The sequence below is a fragment of the Trichomycterus rosablanca genome, chromosome 6 (assembly GCF_030014385.1).
Source record: "Trichomycterus rosablanca isolate fTriRos1 chromosome 6, fTriRos1.hap1, whole genome shotgun sequence".
Lineage (NCBI taxonomy): Eukaryota > Metazoa > Chordata > Actinopteri > Siluriformes > Trichomycteridae > Trichomycterus > Trichomycterus rosablanca.
The window spans coordinates 8,238,208-8,261,211 of record NC_085993.1 but is presented as its reverse complement, the minus strand read 5'-3'; the positions used below and the strand labels follow the sequence as shown (position 1 = coordinate 8,261,211).

At 40.5% G+C, this 23,004-nt stretch overlaps 1 protein-coding gene across 1 annotated transcript; it reads left to right on the top strand.

The window, feature by feature from the left end:
- Window positions 1–2,432: 2,432 nt before the first annotated feature.
- Window positions 2,433–22,502, top strand: trim25 (tripartite motif containing 25). The gene is made up of 13 exons (XM_062997362.1): window positions 2,433–2,520; window positions 4,001–4,628; window positions 5,565–5,660; window positions 9,518–9,751; window positions 10,280–10,448; window positions 10,542–10,640; window positions 12,497–12,532; window positions 13,107–13,175; window positions 13,485–13,520; window positions 15,218–15,331; window positions 15,592–15,651; window positions 16,056–16,192; window positions 17,795–22,502. The coding sequence occupies exons 2-13, from the start codon at window positions 4,026–4,028 to the stop codon at window positions 18,185–18,187; spliced, it is 2,046 nt and encodes a 681-aa protein (XP_062853432.1). The 5' UTR covers window positions 2,433–2,520; window positions 4,001–4,025; the 3' UTR covers window positions 18,188–22,502.
- The last annotated feature ends 502 nt before the right edge of the window (window positions 22,503–23,004 follow it).

Here is a 23,004-nt window from a genome sequence, read left to right as displayed (position 1 = left end):
AGTAGGGCTAAGGTCAGGGCTCTTTGCAGGCCACTGGAGTTTCGTTAAACAAAGCTTCACAGTCAATTTAAAAGGGCTTTACCCTAAAATGTTGCTACAAAGTTGGGAGCATATAGTTTCCTCTACATATCTATTACATAATTTATTACACTTGTTAGCAATTGCTGTAGTTGAAACACATTAATTCAAACAGGAAAAGGGGCATCCCAATACTTGTCCATATAGTGTATCTGTGTAACATGTTCATTTGGCCTAGCAAGAAGGACTCACACATAAGGTAAGCCATTTGATTTGTGTTTGATTGCCAGTGATATTTGTGTAACACAAAAATGTCAACAAGCTAATTGTTTTAACTGCCTAATATCGACTGCTTAGAACTCCCTACCCTACCTACACTGGTTTAGGTGTTTTCAGTGTGGTTCATATGTATTATTTGCATAATATAAATATGGAAATGTGTAAGTTCCGAGCTTTAACAATATTCTTTTCAGTTTTCCAGGCAGTAAATACTGCTCTGTTTTACTGTATATTAATGGTTAACTTCTAATGTTTAATATTTCATACACATAATTTCAGACACACACACACACACACACACACACACACACACACACACACCAATTTTCTTGTGATTGGAACAATTGAGCCCAACCACCAAACCAGCATGACATAGTCTGCTTTGTCCTAAAACTTTTCAGTCTATGAGACAGTCAGTCATACTGTATGTTGTGACAGTAAACACATATATCAGATGAGTTTGCCTGGCAAGATTTCTAAAAAGCACCTCAGCTTCAAAAATAAGTCCGTCTGTTTTAAAAGGCAAAATAAAGCCTCTGATTCTTCAAGCCTTGTGCTAGAACTTAACAACCACTTAATTCTTTAAACAGCTGACTCAACATCTGGGAATGAAAGGGCATACATTATTATTTTATTTCAGACAAAACAAATGTTGGATTTGCTTCAAAAAGAGGATTTTTTAAAAACTTTTTTGCAGATCATACAATTTTTTTATGCATTTTCTCCCTTTTTCTCCCGATTTTTTTTAGCGCATACCCAATTGCGTTATGCTTCCTCTCTACTGCTGCTGACCCCCACCCCAATTTAGGAGAGCGAACTGACACCCACCCCCTCCGACATGTGTGCAGTACCCGATTGCATTGTTTCACCTGCACAAGGTGAGTTCATATGTGGATCAGTCCTGTGCCCTGAGAGCCACACCCTAATTGCATTATTCCTCTACTCTGTGCAGACGTCATCAATGAGCCAGCAGAGGCCGTAATTGCATCAGTTATGAGGTTTCTATCCAGCATTTCCCTCCCTGGATGAACAACAATTAAGCATTGTTCATATAGCTGCCCAGCCCAGCCGAATGGCAGAGCTAATATTTTATACGATGTATTTGAAATCACAGCTCTGGTGTGCTAGCGTATTTTACAACTCAAATTTTTTTTTTTTATTTCAGGTGTGTGGGGGTGGTAAATGCATTAGCTGATGTGATTCAAGAGTAAAAGGTTAATTTAATCTGTGTAACACCATCTGCCACACTTCTTAGTCGATGTCAGTCTATTCATGCTCAGTAAAAGTGTGCTAATAAGCTTATGTGTTAGATGTGGTGTGTTAGATTAATCAGATGAGTTAGATCTGATAAAATGGTTTTGTAACTTTATTAGGACACGAATAAGTACAGTCTAATATCGTCACCTACTGGACTGAAATAAACAGTTTATATGAATTATTTATTTTACGGTTATAGCTAAAATATAGGTGTAAACTACATAATGATGATAATAATACTAATTGTTTTATTATTATTATTATTATTTATTGTTATTATTGATATTTATGGTTTTGTGTAATCATGGTGCGCTTATAGCCGGTATTTATGGTTTTGTGTAATCATGGTGCGCTTATAGCCGGTATTTAAGGTTTTGTGTAATCATGGTGCGCTTATAGCCGGTATTTATGGTTTTGTGTAATCATGGTGCGCTTATAGCCGGTATTTATGGTTTTGTGTAATCATGGTGCGCTTATAGCCGGTATTTAAGGTTTTGTGTAATCATGGTGCGCTTATAGCCGGTATTTAAGGTTTTGTGTAATCATGGTGCGCTTATAGCCGGTATTTATGGTTTTGTGTAATCATGGTGCGCTTATAGCCGGTATTTAAGGTTTTGTGTAATCATGGTGCGCTTATAGCCGGTATTTATGGTTTTGTGTAATCATGGTGCGCTTATAGCCGGTATTTATGGTTTTGTGTAATCATGGTGCGCTTATAGCCGGTATTTAAGGTTTTGTGTAATCATGGTGCGCTTATAGCCGGTATTTATGGTTTTGTGTAATCATGGTGCGCTTATAGCCGGTATTTATGGTTATAGCCCGCCCTGTATATTTACGACCTTCCGAGAAGGATTCCTCTTCTCTCTATTTTTTCCTTCAGTGCGTCAGATGAGGAAACGATATTGAAAGCTGTGTGTTTGACTTCAGCTGTTCTTCTGTTCAGAGGATTTAATATCTCTATATTGAGTAAGTGAAACATTTTATTATGACAATCTATCTAAAATACTTTATTCTTATAGAATGTGTGGGCGCAGATGCAGAAAAACAGGCGGTGTTTTGTTTGGTTAAGTTTCGTTTTACGCTGAAGCTCAGTATAATTACAGCTACACCTTTTTAAATCATTTCATCAACTTCCTTCATCATTCCTTCACCAATCATTTCACATTATTTCATTTTCTTTCTATTTTATTTTTTTGTTATTTTTTATGTAATAAATTTGTGTTTTATTATCTTAAGTACTCTACTTCGTGCATTACAGCTGTTAGGACGCCTGTACACGGACAATCATTTTCTTATTTATGAGGCAGTAAAGTACAAATACTCTTACTTACTTTCATAATCTTTTAAAATTAAATTTAAATAAAGCTTGACTACACAAATACATTGGAATCTGCAATAGTTTATTGGATTATTCACAGCTCTGTGGCTCTGTACAGCTTCCTCTTACTTGTTCCTAGTTGTTACACTGAATGATTTCAGGTTATTAAAGTTGAAGTAGGAAACTTTGGCTCTGGTGGTTTAAAGGTGAAGAATAGCAGCAGATCTTTGCTGCAACAACCGGAGCGTTATAAGGAGGGGCCCCATGAAAAGAAAATACATTGGGCCTCACCACACTAAGCCACACCAAGGCTGAAAATGAAACCCTGTGTTCACACCTGCAACGACTTTTCACTTCTTGTCACCCAAATTTCTGATCTCTCATCGCCCTCAGCTTCATCATGGCCTGTGGGCGTTTGGTTGCCATGATTTAACTGAAGCCAAGCAACTTTACTGTACTGTACTGTACTTTACAGTACTTTTTCTACAAATCAGATGTTTTCCAACTAAAAAAAATCCAAGAGGAAACTTGCTTGTCTATAAAATACATCTTTGACTAGTGCATCACTGTCTGCGGGGTCAATATGACAAGAAAACTGTGTTTGTTCTTTGTGATCACTGGTGTTTGTTTGTTTATTAGGATTTTAACGTCATGTTTAACACTTTGGTTACATTCATGACAGGAACGGTAGTTACTCATTACACAAGGTTCATCAGTTCACACAAGGTTATATCGAACACAGTCATGGACAATTTAGTGTCTCCAATCGACCTCACTTGCATGTCTTTGGACTGTGGGAGGAAACCGGAACACCCGGAGTAAACCCACGCAGACACGGGGAGAACATGCAAACTCCACACAGAAAGGACCTGGACCGCCCCACCTGGGGATCGGACCTAGGACCTTCTTGCTGTGAGGCGACAGTGATCACTGGTGTCTATTTGCAAAAGTTGACCCAGCGACTCTTCCATCTGTTCTAGAAGCAATTATCTAGGAACCAAAAAAGGAGCTTTACCGTTTCGCAGTGACAGATATAAAGCGCTGAATGAATGAATGTATGTCCTTCCACAGTTTTGTGTTGTTTCAGTATGTTTCTATTTTTGTATTTTGTTTTCTTTCTGCACACAGGCTCGCCTTGTTCCTTTGCTCCATCATGGTGGATATTACAGACAACATGGCTCTGCTGAGCCTGGAGGAAGACCTCACCTGCAGCATCTGCTTGTGTCCATTTGAGAACCCGGTGAGTCTGAACTGTGGCCACAGTTTCTGCCTGCAGTGTCTTGAGGAGTCATGGCGAGATACGACCTCCTACTACTGCCCTCACTGTCGTAATCACTTCCTTACCAAGCCTGAGCTGAAAAAGAACACGGTTCTCAGTGCCGTGGTGGAAACCTTCAAGTCCAAAGCTGGAGCCAGCATCGGTGCCTCTGATGGTGAAGTGCGAGTGCGACGTGACGAGCCCAAGCCCATTCTATGTGACACGTGCATGGAGGTCAAGGCAGTGAAAACTTGCTTGACATGCATGGCATCCTACTGCTCTGAGCATGTGCGTCCGCACCAGGAGAACCCTGTGTTCCGTGCCCACGAGCTCCGAGAGCCACTCGCTGACCTCACTGAGCACCTCTGTTCTGAACATGGCAAGTTAATGGAGTTTTACTGCCCCCGTCACGAGCGTGCCATCTGTAGCAACTGTCTGCAACAGACCCACAAGGACTGTGGCTTCTCCACCCCTGAGGATGTGCGGCAGAAAAAAGAGGTACCACTTCCAAAAAGGTCTTCTCTCTTTTGTTCTGTTCTTTCATTTCTGTTTCTCATGTTTTTCTGTTTTACTTTATTGTATTCAATATTATACTATAATTCTACTTTTCTGTCCTGTTTTTATTTGATCTTTTTCATTCTTGGCATGGAAATTACTTGCAATGTTAAATATTACATTGATTATATACTTTAAGTCGGGCCATTTTCTGACTATTTGGGGGCCTGAAGCAGCTTCTTGCATAATGGGGCAGAACAGCGAAGGAACATTTTGTATGATAGAAACCCAATAAATGAATACACTTTATTAGGAGCAATGCACACTTGTACATGTAATTATCCAATCAGTCTGTCATATAGTAGCACCACAGTGTATAAAATCACACGGACACTTCAGATTAAATCAACCATTGAAATAAAAAGTGACATTGACCACGGCATGGTTGTTGGCGTCAGACTGGTATAGGTGTGTCAAAAACTGCTAATCCCCTAGGATTTTCACACAAAAGTATCGAGACTTTACACCAAAACAAAAGAAACATGTAGTCGCCTTAAATTTTTAAAGGACAACTATGCAACAATCAAATACGTTTTTAATTTTAGGCTTAACTTTAGGCTTTAGGACTAAACCAAACCAGAGTGAGAGCCAATTATTTCCAGCTGGAGAAAACTGTGGTGTGTGGAAACAGTGGTGAACACGCCCAGGAGTCGATACAACAAACAAAGATCTTCATAGTAATAACATTATAGCAACAGTTAAACATGGTCTAGGTGTGATAATGTGGAGGGGTTCTTTGCTTCATCACGGCTTGGACAAAATGATCAGCTGTCCGTGAACCGGAGTTGTAATTAAACTATGCAGCAGGACAGTGATCTGTAAGACTCCTCTGCTGACTGGTGTAAAGATGTGTGTATTTTGTGTTCTGTTTCATTTTAGACTGAACTGAGAGATAAGGTGAGCACCCTTGACAGAAAAATTGAAAAGAACCAACTGGTCATCTCTCAGATGACAGAGCAGCAAATCAAGCTCAAGGTCAGTGTGTGTGCATTTGGATGTGTATTGGTACATGTTTGTGTGTGTGTGTGTGTGTATATATATACACTGCTTAAAAAAATAAAGGGAACACTAAAATAACACATTCTAGATCTCAATTAATGAAATATTCCAGTTGAAAATCTTTATTCATCACATAGTGGAATGCATTGAGAACAAAATAACATAAAATTGATCAATGTAAATCAAAATTATTATCCCATGGAGGTCTGGATTTGGAATCATACTCAAAATCAAAGTGGAAAATCCAATTACAGGCTGATCCAACTTCAGTGGAAATTCCTCAAGACAAGTTAAAATGAGGCTCAGTAGTTTGTGTGGCCTCCACATGCTAGAGGTAGCATGAGGCGGTGTCTACAACCCACAGAAGTTGCTCAGGTAGTGCAGCTCATCCAGGATGGCACATCAATGCGAGCTGTGGCAAAGAAGGTTTGCTGTGTCTGTCAGCACAGTGTCCAGAGCATGAAGCAGATACCAGGAGACAGGCAATACACCAGGAGACATGGAGGGGGCCGTAGGAGGGCAACAATCCAGCAGCAGGACCGCTACCTCCTCCTTTGTGCCAGGAGGAGCAGTGTCAGAGCCCTGCAAAATGACCTCCAGCAGGCCACTAATATCCATGTTTCTGCTCAAACTGTCAGAAACAGACTCCATGAAGGTGGTATGAGGGCTCGACGTCCACAAGTGGGGCTTGTGCTTACAGCCCAACACCGTGCAGGGCGATTGGCATTTGGCATAGAACACCAAGATTGGCAGATTCGCCATTGGCGCCCTGTGCTTTTGACGGATGAGAGCAGGTTCACAGTGAGCACGTGACAGACTTGACAGAGTCTGGAGACGCCGTGGAGAACGTTCTGCTGCCTGCAACATCCTCCAGCATGACCGGTTTGGCATTGGTGTGGGGAGGCATTTCATTGGAGGGCCGCACAGCCCTCCATGGGCTAACCAGGGGTACCCTAACTGCTATTAGGTACCGGGATAAGATCCTCATACCCATTGTGAGACCATATGCTGGTGCAGTGGGCCCTGGGTTTCTTCTGATGCATGACAATGCTAGGCCTCATGTGGCTGAAGTGTGTCAGCAGTTCCTGCATGATGAAGGCATTGATGCTATGTACTGACCTGCCCGTTCCCCAGACCTGAATCCAATCGAGCACATCTGGGACATCATCCACCAATGCCACGTTGCACCACAGACTGTCCAGGAGTTGACTGATGCTTTAATCCAGGTCTGGGAGGAGATCCCTCAGAAGAACATCCACTGCCTCATCAGGAGCATGCCCAGGCGTTGTAGGGAGGTCATACAAGTACGTGGAGGCCACACACACTACTGAGCCTCATTTTAACTTGTCTTGAGGAATTTCCACTGAAGTTGGATCAGCCTGTAATTGGATTTTCCACTTTGATTTTGAGTATGATTCCAAATCCAGACCTCCATGGGATAATTTGATTTACATCATTTTTATGTTGTTTTGTTCTCAACGCATTCCACTATGTGATGAATAAAGATTTTCAACTGGAATATTTCATTCATTGAGATCTAGAATGTGTTATTTTAGTGTTCCCTTTATTTGTTTGAGCAGTGTGTGTATATATATATATATATATATATATATATATATATATATATATATACAGTGTATCACAAAAGTGAGTACACCCCTCACATTTCTGCAAATATTTCATTATATCTTTTCATGGGACACCACTATAGACATGAAACTTGGATATAACTTAGAGTAGTCAGTGTACAACTTGTATAGCAGTGTAGATTTACTGTCTTCTGAAAATAACTCAACACACAGCCATTAATGTCTAAATAGCTGCAACATAAGTGAGTACACCCCACAGTGAACATGTCCAAATTGTGCCCAAAGTGTCAATATTTTGTGTGACCACCATTATTATTCAGCACTGCCTTAACCCTCCTGGGCATGGAATTCACCAGAGCTGCACAGGTTGCTACTGGAATCCTCTTCCACTCCTCCATGATGACATCACGGAGCTGGTGGATGTTAGACACCTTGAACTCCTCCACCTTCCACTTGAGGATGCGCCACAGGTGCTCAATTGGGTTTAGTCCATCACCTTTACCTTCAGCTTCCTCAGCAAGGCAGTTGTCATCTTGGAGGTTGTGTTTGGGGTCGTTATCCTGTTGGAAAACTGCCATGAGGCCCAGTTTTTGAAGGGAGGGGATCATGCTCTGTTTCAGAATGTCACAGTACATGTTGGAATTCATGTTTCCCTCAATTAACTGCAGCTCCCCAGTGCCAGCAACACTCATGCAGCCCAAGACCATGATGCTACCACCACCATGCTTGACTGTAGGCAAGATACAGTTGTCTTGGTACTTCTCACCAGGGCGCCGCCACACATGCTGGACACCATCTGAGCCAAACAAGTTTATCTTGGTCTCGTCAGACCACAGGGCATTCCAGTAATCCATGTTCTTGGACTGCTTGTCTTCAGCAAACTGTTTGCGGGCTTTCTTGTGCGTCAGCTTCCTTCTGGGATGACGACCATGCAGACCGAGTTGATGCAGTGTGCGGCGTATGGTCTGAGCACTGACAGGCTGACCTCCCACGTCTTCAACCTCTGCAGCAATGCTGGCAGCACTCATGTGTCTATTTTTTAAAGCCAACCTCTGGATATGACGCCGAACACATGGACTCGACTTCTTTGGTCGACCCTGGCGAAGCCTGTTCCGAGTGGAACCTGTCCTGGAAAACCGCTGTATGACCTTGGCCACCATGCTGTAGCTCAGTTTCAGGGTGTTAGCAATCTTCTTATAGCCCAGGCCATCTTTGTGGAGAGCAACAATTCTATTTCTCACATCCTCAGAGAGTTCTTTGCCATGAGGTGCCATGTTGAATATCCAGTGGCCAGTATGAGAGAATTGTACCCAAAACACCAAATTTAACAGCCCTGCTCCCCATTTACACCTGGGACCTTGACACATGACACCAGGGAGGGACAACGACACATTTGGGCACAATTTGGACATGTTCACTGTGGGGTGTACTCACTTATGTTGCCAGCTATTTAGACATTAATGGCTGTGTGTTGAGTTATTTTCAGAAGACAATAAATCTACACTGCTATACAAGCTGTACACTGACTACTCTAAGTTATATCCAAGTTTCATGTCTATAGTGTTGTCCCATGAAAAGATATAATGAAATATTTGCAGAAATGTGAGGGGTGTACTCACTTTTGTGATACACTGTATATATATATATACACACACATTGTGCTCATATGTAATTGTGTTTCTCTATATATTTATGTAATATGTGTGTTTGTGTGCGTGTTTTATCTCCTGCATCAATATTCCATCATTCATTTTCTTTCATTCTTTGCTGCATCCTTCAACTCATGAAGACGGCATTTAAAGCAAAATCTTGCTCTGCACAACAGTTTAGACTTTTAAATCCTTTCTTCCGTTGGGGGTTGGTTCAACATTTTTGAATACAACGGTATATTTATCTTTTATTCTTCAATTCCATTTCTACCTGTAGATCAAAATAAGCTGCTGCAGTTCTTTGTGCAATACTTTAAAATGTAAATACTTTTTTACTTGCTTTTTTTTCCAGTTTCTTAGATTGTTCTTTTTTTATACTTATCTTAGTTTATTCTGATTTCATTCATGTCGCACACACCGAGGCCTGGGTAACTGTATTTCATTCTATCATGTACGTGGTTGAATGACAATAAAGCTGGGTCTGAGTCTGAGTCTAAGTAACTGGTATCTACAATACTTAATAGCCACTGATCAGAAGCTGCACATGTGCCAATTTTGGCCCATCTGATTAATGAACACTGGCGTTCCTCTACAGGAAATTGCTGTGGTGCGTAAGCGTGCTCTGCAGACAGAGTACCAGCAGATCAGGGAGATGCTGCAACAGGATGAGCGATTGGCAATGGAGGCTGTGGATAAAGATCTGGACACTGGCAACAGCAGACTCAACGTCCTGATAAAGAAATTTTACCAGAATGTGGAGAAGATGACCTCAACCAAAGCTGAGATCAACAACCTACTGGCTAGATCCCACTCTCTGGATTTCTTACAGGTGAGTAGAAACTATAACAGGTCAGTGATCAGGTAATTAGGGTAATTATGGCCAGGTGAACCTCAGGTAGCCATAAACAGGTAATAACGCCTCTATGGTTATGATGGCCTTAGGAGCTTTGGATAACCCTGATCAGGTGAGCAACAGGTGACAAGGATTTTTTTTTCTTATTATTTCTGAAGCATGAACAAGAATAATCTCATTGCATGCTAACAATTAGAATCACCAGGTAAACCAAGTCTGTTCAAATAACACAGAAGAAATCTCAGCTTTGAGCCATTTTAGAAAAGTATTTGGACGCTCCTTCTAATTACTAAAAGAGGTTTCAGCCACACCCATTGCTAGATCAGTACAATAAACTAAATTATTTGCTTACAACTATATGGCAGCAGTATAGGGAAGGCCCTTCCCTGTTCCAACAGCCCCTGCACACAAAGCAAGCTCCTTAAATACGTGATATAAAGTAGACAAACAGAAAACGATTTGTGATTGTTTGTTCTAGCGTCTGCTACATTTTGTTTGCTCTAGGCGATGGTGGAAATGCCCTCAGTGGTGAACTTTGACCCTTATGCTCCCCGTATCAACCTGGACTCCAAAAACGTCATTGCGTACCACTCTAACATTGTTAACCTAAAGGAGCACATATCTAAAAACCTGCATGAGTCCGTGGAGAACAGGATCTCCTTTTTCAAACAAGGTGTGTGAGTGTGCTGGATCTAATGTGTTATTTTGTTGCATGTAGTATCACTAGATGTGTGTGCATGAGATCTGATATTAAAATGTTTTACAGATTTGAAAACGCCCAGCTCTGAGGAAAGGAGGACAAGCACATCTGTATCTGACAAACAAAAAAATGATTCAGTGAACGAGATACCCAGACCTTGCAAAGGTGGCTGCAGACAGGAAACGTTCCAACTGCATTAAAGTCACCCAAAACACAACCAACACAATATATTCTTCATTCATTCATTCATTCATTCATTCATTCTTTTCTTAACTTTTCCTAACTGCTTCATCCTGGTCAGGGTTATGCTGGCTTTAGCATCATCTGAAAACACCATGGACATGCTGTGTCTACTACAGGGCATCATTTACTCACTTCATTCATGTTTTTGGCAGGTGGGAGGCTGGAGGAAACAAAAGAACCATTTAGCAGACACACACTAACATGGGGAGAACATGAAACTAGTTTCAGACAGTATCCAGAGGTCAGGATTAAACCCTTGATGCTGTGTGGCAACGTGCCTGCCATGCACAAACTGGTCACCTGTCTGTTCTACTCATGTCTGGTTGGGCTGGATTGCCCATACTAGGTGTGACTGTGTGAAGGGTAGGAATGCTTTTTGGACATGACACCAATCCTTCACACACTCACCCATTCACTCGGTGCTTCTGAATCAAGGATGAAGCAGTCTAGTGGTCGGTGAGATCAAATGAATGAATAAATCCAGCAGTTCCACAAAAAGTCAGAAATTGTAAAAAGGCACCATGTTGAGTGTCTGCATTTGTGTACTGGAACCTGATTAGTCATTATATTTTATGATGCAATAACATTTCATTGTGTACATTTGAGGCATATAGATGCTTTTATCCAAAATGATTTACAATTGGGGCAGAATATTTTTTTGAGGGTGAAGGGCCTTGCTCAAGGGTCCAACAGGGGCAACCTGGCAGTGGTGGGGCTTTAACAAGTGACCTTGCAAATACTAGCAGTACATTAACAACTGTGCTACCACTGTCCCAAAGTCTCCCCTGTTCAATATTTAGTAGATTTTCCTGTGAGAAATACTGTTTTTAAAGATTGGACAAACCACATAAGTGCCTTTTTCACAGTGTATGCTCAAACTGATTTTCATAAAAGGATTTATTTATAAAAACACAAGTTTAGGGTGACTTTAATACATATGGGACTTGGTACTGGGACAGAATGGGACCAGAAAGCAGTGATTTGTGATTCTGTATTAATGGTATTTCATGTTCACATGATGCTCTTTGTAAATATATGCTCATTTAAAATTCAGTGCTTAAAATGTGTTCCAAAAGTTGGAACAGGAGCACTGACACCATATGATCCATTTTTGAAAGTTGGATTATTTGACATTGTTCTGATAGGCAACCATGTGGGTTCTTCTTGTTGTAAATGTATTAGAAAGAAAAATCATACCACTTTTACTAACAATAATGCAAATTGTCAAAGAAACAAATTACTGGTTTTCTGGTTTTATTCAGATTAATTAAATTTACTTGTTAGGCTCCTGTGGCCGGTGGTACCACTATTATAATAATAACTAATCATGATCACACTAATCTCAAGAATGAACAGTTAAATTTTTTATTCCAATATGCACTATATGGTCAAAAGTATGTGAAACCTCCTCCCAGTTATATAGTTTTAGATGTTTTAGCAGCAAATTTTGATAACAGGTGTAAAAATCAAATGCTTTTCTAATGGTACAGCATGACGGTCCATAAACACATGGATTGGTTTTGAGAAATTCCAGTAGCCTACCCAGAGCTCTGGCTATAATCATGTTATGGGCATTGGTACATAGGGAAAATCCTTTGTTTGGGGGGGGGGGACCGGCACTGACAGGGCAATCAGGTCTGTGCAGATGACGCACAACCTTATTGTTAGATGTCCACATACTTTTAGCCATATGGTGTAGCTGTAGGTAATTGGATGAACGTGACTATTTAATGTCAGAACTTTTTGCAAATGTAATTTTCTGGTATGTTGTAACTTAGATGCTGGTGAGCATCTGCCAAATCAGAGAGGATCAGGTGAGTTACACTGGCTTTCCTATATTATTATTATTATTATTATTATTTACAGCACTATTGAAACATCCTCTAATTATTGAATTCATGTGTTCCAACCACAACAATTGCTAACAGGTAATAGAACAATTACATAAAGGACATTATATGCTTTCAACTTTCCAGCAACAGTTTGAGGGAAATCCTTTTCTGTTCCAGCATGACTGTGCCCTTCTGCACAAAGCAAACTCTATAAAAACATAAAAACAAAAACTTAGTTTAAACTTCAGTGACCTGCACAGAGACCTGACCTCAGCCCCACTGACCAGCTTTGGAATGAACTGGAACATCAACTGATGCTTTCTTGACCAACATTAGTGCCCAGCCATGCAAATGCTCTGTTGACTGAATGGGCACGAATTCCCCCAGACATCACATAGAGGTCACTTTTTTTTAACAAATTTTGTGTTGTCCAACAAACTCAGTCAAGTGTCGAAATCCTTTTGGCCATATAATGTATGTGTGTTGTTAGATATCTCTCTGTTTGACTGTAATTTTGTTGCACCTCTAATTATTCATTTGTTTGGATCCGTCTCAGACTTTAAACCACCAAGCTATGGATTACAAAACAAAGGACCTTCTGCAGGAGCCAGACGGAAACCACCAAGTAAGAAATGTTTTTTTTGTTTTCATCAACAGTTGTATCCTGGTCAGGGTCGGAAATACAAGGCAGGAATACCCTGTACAGGGCATCAGTCCATCACATGGCTCCGGCCATCTGCCCCCTTCCTCAGACATAGCCAATCATGTCTGTGTAGATGCTCGTCTGCCCATCATAGCCAATAGCACAGCTGAGATTCAAACCTGGATCTCAGTGGTGGTGGGCTAGATGCTGCACCACCTGAAACATCTGTTTAAGGACTTGATTCAGATTTTGTACTGCTGCATTGTTTATACTTATATCTTTTTTTTAAAGGAGAAAAGAAAGACAACAAAGATCAGAAATTCGAGTGTAAGTCTTTGGATTTTCCTTTGTTTTTATACTATTAATGTACACTGATCAGCCATAACATTAAAACCACCTCCTTGTTTCTACACTCACTGTCCATTTTATCACATCCACTTACCATATAGAAGCACTTTGTAGTTCTACAATTACTGACTGTAATTCTGACTGTAACTGACTGCTTTCACCCTGTCCTTCAGTGGTCAGGACCCCCACAGGACCACCACAGAGCAGGTATTATTTAGGTAGTGGATCATTCTCAGCACGGTAGACACTGACATGGTGGTGGTGTGTTAGTGTGTGTTGTGCTGGTATGAGTGGATCAGACACAGCAGCGCTGATGGAGTTTTTGCTGGAGTCCACTCACTGTCCACTCTATTAGACACTCCTACCTAGTTGGTCCACCTTGTAGATGTAAAGTCAGAGACGATCGTTCATCTATTGCTGCTGTTTGAGTTGGTCATCTTCTAGACCTTCATCAGTGGTCACAGGATGCTGCCCACGGGGCGCTGTTGGGCAAATGTTTTTGGTTGGTGGACTATTCTCAGTCCAGCAGTGACAATGAGGTGTTTAAAAATTTGCAGTGCTGAGAATGATCCACCACCCAAATAATACCTGGGAGTGCTGGGAGAGTCCTGACCATTGAAGAACAGCATGAAAGGGGACTAACAAAGCATGCAGAGAACCAGATGGACTACAGTTAGCAATTGTAGAACTACAAAGTGCTTCTATATGGTAAGTGGAGCTGATAAAATGGACAGTGAGTGTAGAAACAAGGAGGTGGTTTTAATGTTATGGCTGATCAGTGTATATAACCATGTTTATGAACACGAAGCAAAACACAACACTACAACATTTTGTAAGGATGCCCCAATTCCATTATCCTGCGCATGATATTAATGTACAAACGCAAATCCAAACTGCACCACATGTACAAAAGTATTGGAACACCCCTTCTAATTATTGAATTTATGTGTTTCAGCCACAACAGGTGCTAATAGGTGTAATAAATCAAGCACGTATAAAAATATATATTTTTCAAACTTTGCAGTGACAGTTTAGGGAAGGCCCTTTCCTGCTCCAGCATGACTGTGCTTACTCTTTAGTGCCCAGACATACAAATGCTTTTGACTGAATGGGCACAAATTCCCACAGACATACTTCAACATCTTGTAAGAAGTCTTCTCAGAAGAGTGGCTGTTGTTATAGCTGTGGACATAAGGCATAAGAGCTTGACCAGCACCTGTATGTTTGTATGCTAAGCGCTATGTCACACCCCAACCACCTGCACAGGTGACTCAGACCAGTCCCAGATAAAGCACATTGCAGCAACAGCAGGAAGAGACGTTGATGACCTTCCCTCTCTCAACCTCAGACATTTGTGTTTGTGTGAAGTTAGAACACTTCGCTGTGGTGTGCTAGCCCGTTAGACCGCTGTGCCAGCTGAGCGACCAAAACTACTTGATTTGACACTACCACATTTTTACTGGGAAATGTACTTGAAGTGATTTGAACCCCCCAAAAGCATTAAATAGCAATAAAAACTGATATGCTGTATTAAAATGTCTTTGTATGTTTCCTTTTTAAAAACAATCAAAATATACAAGTATTTTTACTCTTATCAAAATAGAAGCACAAATAAAAACTTAAAACACAGTAAAATGTGCAAATTTAACCTGTTTATTTATTTTTTCTTCTAAAAGATAAAAGGGTTCCGAACAAAGGAATGAATCCTGCATTCTCCAAAAGCATGGACCATCTGGGGGGCATCCTGGATAAAGGACCTTCTATACATACCGTACCTCCTGTACACGCAGGTACATCCCTAAAATAATTTAATACCATGAATATGTATTACGCACTTTGTTATCCAGACATAAGTGCAATATTACAAAAGCAAAAACAATTTTACAACTGTACAGGATTTTATATGTTTGAATTTTTATTATTATGAGAAGAATGAAATATTGACATGTCCAGTTCTGATTTATTGACCTTTTTAGTAATGATGGAGAAAACTGATATTCTGGTTTTTAAAATTGTAATATAAGGTGTTTTTTTTCTTTCTGCTGCTCAGTTCCCATCGATCTGAGTGTAGCAACGTCCAATCCTGTAAAGAGAAGTGACCTGCTGCAGCGTAAGTATTTAAGCAGAAATAAATTCACCTACTTGATTTTTAAGAATAAGACCATGTTTACATGGATGTTCTTGGTTTCCGTTAAAAATGTTGGATCGTTTGAATCTCAGTGGTGCAACTGTCCTGGCCCTATAGACCCTCAGCATACTCAGGTGCTGTGTGATTGGCAGAGTTTGCTAGACAATTTGATAGACAATTAGGTCATGCTGTGTTCCGTCAACAGTTTGTTTAAGGGATGACGGGGCGTGATTTTCAGGCGTGGTCATGCGTTGGTACATGTGGTCCATTAACACAACGTTCTTTTTAAAAATCGATAGTATCATCATGTTTCCACAGGATGCCAAAAACGTCCATGTGATTGCAGCCTAATACAGATGTGATTAAGTGTGTGTGTTTTAATCCAGATGGCAGAGCGATCACCTTTGATGTCAAGACGGCCCACAGGAGAGTGATGCTCTCTGAGAATAACACCAAAGCTGCCGTATCAGATGAGCTGTTTTCATACCCGGATGGTCCAGCTCGCTTCACTGTGTGCTCACAGGTACAAATATTAACAGTTGTAAAGCTGTGCAGTTACAATAAAATTTGAGCTGAGTAGAACTGAGAGCTTTAATAGCTGTTAATTAGGATTACGTAAGGAAAATGTACATTTGTCTTGATGAATGTGTAATTTTAAAACTTCAGAAAATAATTAATTAATAAAAAACTATTCAAAGATTTATTTAGCACCATAATGTGATCTATAAAGTTATTTATGGAGTATGTATTACAGGTGCCCATTGGGACACATTAATTTATGCACAGTTTGCACAATGGCTATGGTTACTGTTTCAGTAATGAATCCTGGACGAAAGACAGTAGGGTTGTTTTTACATTTATGTTTAATGGGCAAAATAATAGATAAATACTATGAGACCAGACGTCTAGGGTGTCGCAGTGATCTATTACGTGAGGGTTCGAATCTCAGCTGTGCTATCAGCTGGCTGTGCGTCTATGCAGACATGATGACTATGACCAAGGGGCATATGGCCGAAGTTCTGTTATGGCACCCTGTCCAGAGTATTCCTGCCTTAAACCCAGTGTTTCCAGGTGAACCGGTCCCACTCTGACCCTGACCAGAATAAAGTGGTTGCTGAAATGAAATGAACTATAAGACAAAATGTATATGGACACCTGACCAAGCTTGTTGGACATCCCATTGTAAAACCATGAGGATTAATATACCGCCCCTTTTTGCGGCTATGATAGCTTCCTCATAATAGAAAGACGTACCACAGGATTTTTGAGTGTGTCTGTGAGAATTTGTGGCCCTTCTGGGACCGACATTCCATATCCATTCCTAAATTGTCTAATAGGGTTGAAGTCAGGGCTCTGTGCAGGTTGCTTGAGTTTTTTGTTTTTAACCACACTGCAGGATTATGCCAAATTAGGAATAAGTCGTGTTTCCATAGAGTTGAATTTGTTTTATAATTGATTTTATAGTTATGACTGTGGCTAAAACTCCTAAACTCAATAGTTAGAAAGGGAAGACCTCATGCTTTTGGCATGATATTGTAAATGACATGTCTTACATGAGACACAGCAGTAAATTACACTAGTCCACTACTGATGGGATACAGGGTTTGAATCCCTAGCGGTGCTATCGGATGGTTGGCCGTTTCCATAAAGACATTTATGTCTGTCCAGGGTGTGGTACTACATTGCACCCAATGATTCCGGGGTAGCACTGTCGCCATACAGCAAGAAGGTCCTGGGTTTGATCCCCAGGTGGGGTGGTCCGGGTCCTTTCTGTGTGGAGTTTGCATGTTCTCCCCGTGTCTGCGTGGGTTTCCTTCGGGTGCTCCGGTTTCCCCCCACAGTCCAAAGACATGCAAGTGAGGTGAATTGGAGATACAAAATTGTCCATGACTGTGTTTGATATAACCTTGTGAACTGATGAACCTTGTGTAATGAGTAACTACTGTTCCTGTCATGAATGTAACCAAAGTGTAAAAACATGACGTTAAAATCCTAATAAACAAACAAACCCAGTGATTCCAGAGAAACTGGACCCACCACAACCTTGATGATGGTAAAAACATGAAAATGAATGATTGTGTACCTGAATTATTGCTGATGAGCACTTGCTATGTCTTCCTGACAGGTTCTTTGCATGCAAAGTTTTTCCCGTGGTCAGCATTACTGGGAGGTCAAAATGAGCAGTAATAATTTCTGTGGTTTGGGCCTGGCGTACGGCTCCATCGATCGGAAAGGTCCGTCTAGCCGCCTGGGCCGAAACGCCCAGTCCTGGTGCGTCGAATGGTTCAACATCAAGCTGTCAGCCTGGCACAACAGCAGTGAGACGGTGTTGCCCAACCCAAACCCGACCCGTGTTGGCATCTTTCTCGATTGTAATAACGGAACCGCCATCTTCTACAACGTGAGCGACCGTGCCTACCCCTTCCACACCTTCGTCTTCCCCTTTACTGAGGCTGTGTATCCTGCATTCTGGATGTTCTCCAGTGGATCATCCATTTCTCTGTGCAAGCCTAATTGAAGCATCTTCGGTCAGTGTGTAGGTGGTGGCTAATGTACTATTAAATTTGTACACGTTAATGAAAAATGCATGAGCAAATCTCGGATTTACCCTAAAACATTACTTTTATTTCTGTGGAGTGGAAGTGGGCATGTCTCAGGAGTTAAGAAGTTCTCTCAATTATCTAAAAAAACAAATTAGTGAGCTTACTCTCTTACAGCAACAATTCATGTTGGGATTTTTATTGTACAAGAAAATCATTTAGTTAGCATTCAACAACAAAAGATTTTTCACAAGCTCAACATTATCAACACAACACAGTACTGGCTGGTCAAAGAGGCTGATTGTCTGAACATTGTATGAGGCGTGGGTTAGCCCGCAGCCCTCCTCAGCCACTGTCAGTTTTGTGCATAAATACATTAGAAGAAAAATAAAAGAAGAATCTGTAATTAATAAAAACATTTTCTGTAATGCCATTGTCAAGTTGTGTATAAAAATACATTAGAATTTAAATTGGAATTTAGGCACTCAAACACACTAGCCCACCAATACAGAGAAATCTGCAATAATAAAAACACTGCCCAATGCATCTTTACAAGTATTAAACAGACATATAACAGCTATCAACTGAAAGGCTCCTCTAAGACTGAGATATATCCACTTTCACTCTGCAGAGACTGCATTATTATAAAACTGTACACTCTTCACGTAAGCGTCTGATCGATTGAAGCGTTTTACTGTTGTCAGAGCGCTCAGGCAGTGTCTATCATACTAGCCCACCACCGTTGGGATCGGTGTTCAAATCTCAACGGTGCTACAGTGCTATGATTGGCTATGTCTGTTGTGGGAATGACCGAAGCCTTGAGATTGTCGCCCTGTCCAGGGTGTTCCTGCTTTACTACATATAGTTTTATAATGATAACATGGTGGCATGTTTTCAAAATAATGGATGATAATTAAATATATATAAGATACATGACATATTTATGAACCACCATTCTTCCTGTGTTTGTCTGGGTTTCCTCTGGGTACCCCAGAATCCTTCCCTCTCTCATAATAATGCAAAAGGTGGATTGGCAGTGGGAAATATGTGTGTTTGTGCCTTGTCCTGCCTCTGTGTTGCAGGACATGCCAAGGCTCTAAATAGGATGATAGGCTTAGTGAAAATGAATTAATTAAATCAAATGTTGTTTTTGAGATGCTGATCATATCCTGATCATACCAATGCTTGTTTTACTTCTGGTTCTGTGATTATGTATCAGAAATAATGGGTCATTAATGCACTGTTGATTCTTATAAGTGTCAATATCAGAAAATGACCATGGGTAGTAGATTTGGAACGTAGGACGAAAGGAATTGACATACACGTCGATTCTCTCCTGTTATGGTTCAGACCCACAACCCTAGGTTTCTTTAATGGTGGGATCTGGATAACCTTTGCTCCTATACTGTATATGTAATAGAGTTTTGCTGGCATTAATTAAGACGATATTGTGGTGGTAAGGTACATGTTTTGTATTTTTTACTTTTTATTTGCTTATCGGTCCTTGCTGATGATCAGCCTGTGTTTATTTAGTGAGTGTTGACTCATGAGCTCCACGTTGGACTCATCACTAAGGTTTTAGTGCCAGTAGGTAAACGTGGATAAAGTCCACAGCTATCATACTCTGTACAATAAAAATAAATAAACAGCTCAGTGACGGTGATGCACTCACTTTCTACTGGTTATCCATTAATGATAGTGGAGTATTTGACCAGTTGGCTTTGTTATTGTTTGCTCTTCTGCCATTTTATTGGTCTGAAAGCAAACAGAGAAGTGACCTACCTGGGTTTGATCAGACTTAAAATGTCTTTCTTTTCTATGAACTTGAAATTGCTTATGTAGAGAAGGAGGTTATGCAGTGCCCAGTCATGCCACTCTTCAGGGCGGTGGTTCTCTTTATCAGCTTGGCTGCCCTGGGTGGCACCAGTCCCCAAAAGCCGGCCTATCACTGGCTGTAAAGAATAATTTTAACTCGGGCAAAGAAGTGTGAACCAAACATCAAATTATTGCAGGACCACAAATGATTCACATGGCACAGGTTTAGAACCCCTTTGTTAGAGGGGTTGTTTTGCCACATTTCCCATGGAATGTAAAAAGTGCCTTCTGAAATCTTCAGCTCTCCAAACCATGCAGAAGGTGGATTGTCTGCTGTAAATTACCCACAGTTGTAAGTAAATGTGGAAGTAGGTCAGAGCATATCTGAGGACAGATCGCTTATTGAGGATGAATAAACTGCAGTTCATCTTCACTGTTTTTAGTGGCCAGGATTGTAACGATTTAACCAGCTGTCCTTATTCCACCCTCTCAGTGGGACAGATTTATATTTTGGGGACAAACACGCCACCAAGGTACATGCCAGTGGTGTAGAGTGGCTTCAAAATCCAATCCAGAGTTTGACAGGGGCAAGTTAATGTGTCTGTAATCCTCAGGAGGTAATGGTGGTATTTGGTAAAGAAATACCTGTAGCTGGGGTAGTTGGGGTGCATTTTGCAGGTCTTTAAATAAGACCAGACTTGTTTAGACATCACCGATTGTTTACATCAGACATGGCTGATAATTCCATTTAGGACAGCCCCTGATGTACAAACTGAATACGAGTTATGCTTTTTCTGATCTAGGATCAGAATTACATAGGCAAACCCATATTCTGAGCTTGAGAAAAACTGGCAGTACCTACTGGCACAGATCAGAAGCAGGACTGAATATGTGTGTTGGGTGTATCATGCTTCTTAATATTAAATGCATTTTTGTATGTTAATAAAATTCTGGCAAAAAGTCTAAAATAAATGGTGAAAAAAAAGTATTTGGAATGTTACCCCCTTTTTGCTGTAATAACAGCATGAGCACAAAATCTATTTCACAATATTCCAAAAAAAGCATCTTGTGACGTTACTTAATGCTCGGCTTTCTCTATCCTCGGCTGCTCCCATAAGTCCTGGTTGGGGTTTAGATCAGGTGACTGTAAAAGAAAGTCAAAGGCAACCAAAATTCTTAATCTTCTTTGCTTCTTATGTAGCTGTTATAGAGCTTTGAGGTTTGGGATTTGACTTAGTCTCAGACTTTTAATGCACTTTGGCAACCCCAGCATCACAGGCAGAGAAGCAGTGCAGGTTAGGTCATCCCTTCTCCAATGTGTGAATTCTTTGGCCGCATTGTTACATCAACCAGTGGTGGATTCCTAGAGAGAGTTTAACTCGTATGGAGGAACATGCTTTGCCTTCTGGTTTCCTTCAGCGCTCTTGCTGGCATCAGATAGCAGGAGTTGCTGTTGCAGCACAGGTAGATATCTCGTCATCTGACCTTTTCTCATAGATGTGACCGAGTGTAAGACCAGATTGGTGGCATAAGCTTTGATGGTATATCAAAGATGTTAAATAACGTAATTCAAATACTAGATGTGCTCGGGTGGCCCAGAGGTCTATTACGCCAGGGAACCATCACTGGGATCTGGGTTGGAATCTCAGCAGCGCTTTTAGCTGGCTGGGCATCTACACCGACATGATTGGCTATGTCGTGGGAATGGAATAAGGGGGGGTTGGCTAGAGCCCTTTGATGGATTGTGCCCAGTGTTTCCCGGTAAAACCGGACCTGCCGCAATCCTGGCCAGGATAAAGCACCTTAAGAAAATGAATAAATAAATAAAGATACTTGACTACACAAGTGAAGGAAAAATATTTATGCAGCAAATCTTCATTTCTACATTGACCTCCACACCATTATACATATGTATAATCAGATCACCATTATATTCACCAGTTTTATTAACATCAAGCTTTAGCAGTTTAAGAAACGTTATGGTCTACAATCTATGGGCAAAATGTATGCTCACACAACCACAGGCTTGTTGGACATCCAACATCAAAACTCTGGTTTAATACGACAGGATTTCATTCACCTCCTGTAGCTATAACAGTCTTTTCTTCTGTGTCTGTGAGAATGATGTAGAGGTTCTCGCTTTGTGCACAGAGGCACAGTCATGGGACTTCCCCAGATGGTTGCCAAAAATGGGATTTCTGCAGGTGATCATTGGGTCTGCCTAGAACACCTAAACCCAGTTATTAAAATGGTTGTGCACATACATCTGGCCATACAGTGTATTTTCTGGATGTCTCATTAGGTAATATTTCTGATATAGAAAACTTAAGATTGTGATCTAGCTTAATTTATTCAATTAACAAAACATTCTGTAAATTATAAGATCTAAAAGCATTTATATATCTGTAATATTTCTGTAATAAATACTTTCATCTCTGTAACATTCAATCATAAATAAACTACATGAAAGCAAAACAATACATTTATACTGTCTGCTTTTTAACAGTAGTCAAATTTGTCAAAGGTTTTATCATTTACCAGATTTACAGTCCTGGGTTTTCAATGATTTCTGCATATCTGAATATTTGGAATACATACTTCTATAAAATACAAAACAACATTCAGGCCTCTTCATTTCTTATAAATGATTATAGCAACAGCTGGTGATTTCTCTGTACCCAAATAAATAGTTTAACTGCACCCATCAGACTGAGCCACAGGCATTACAATAGGAAAGTTTATGAACCTCTGTACAGATCTAAAAACATCACAAGTCAGGATTGTCACAGTCTTCAAGGCTGTCCATAAATAATCCAAAAAGAAAAAGAAAACACAAACTGTCACCTTATGCTAACAAAAAAACAGTCCAGAGGTTTAAATATTACCCATGACCTCCTAAAAAACAAGTTAGCCATAAATGAAAAGCTGCTGGAACACAGGGGTCACTGTGTACAGTCAAGCATGCTTTGCATCACCTTTA

What these genes read in the sequence shown, in the direction of transcription:
- trim25 (XM_062997362.1), top strand. Translation starts at nt 4,026, where the DNA reads ATGGTGGATATTACAGACAACATGGCTCTGCTGAGCCTGGAGGAAGAC. An exon ending in CGTACCTCCTGTACACGCAG is followed by an intron (nt 15,332 to 15,591) that starts GTACATCCCTAA and finishes TCTGCTGCTCAG; the next exon opens with TTCCCATCGATCTGAGTGTA. An exon ending in GCTTCACTGTGTGCTCACAG is followed by an intron (nt 16,193 to 17,794) that starts GTACAAATATTA and finishes TCTTCCTGACAG; the next exon opens with GTTCTTTGCATGCAAAGTTT.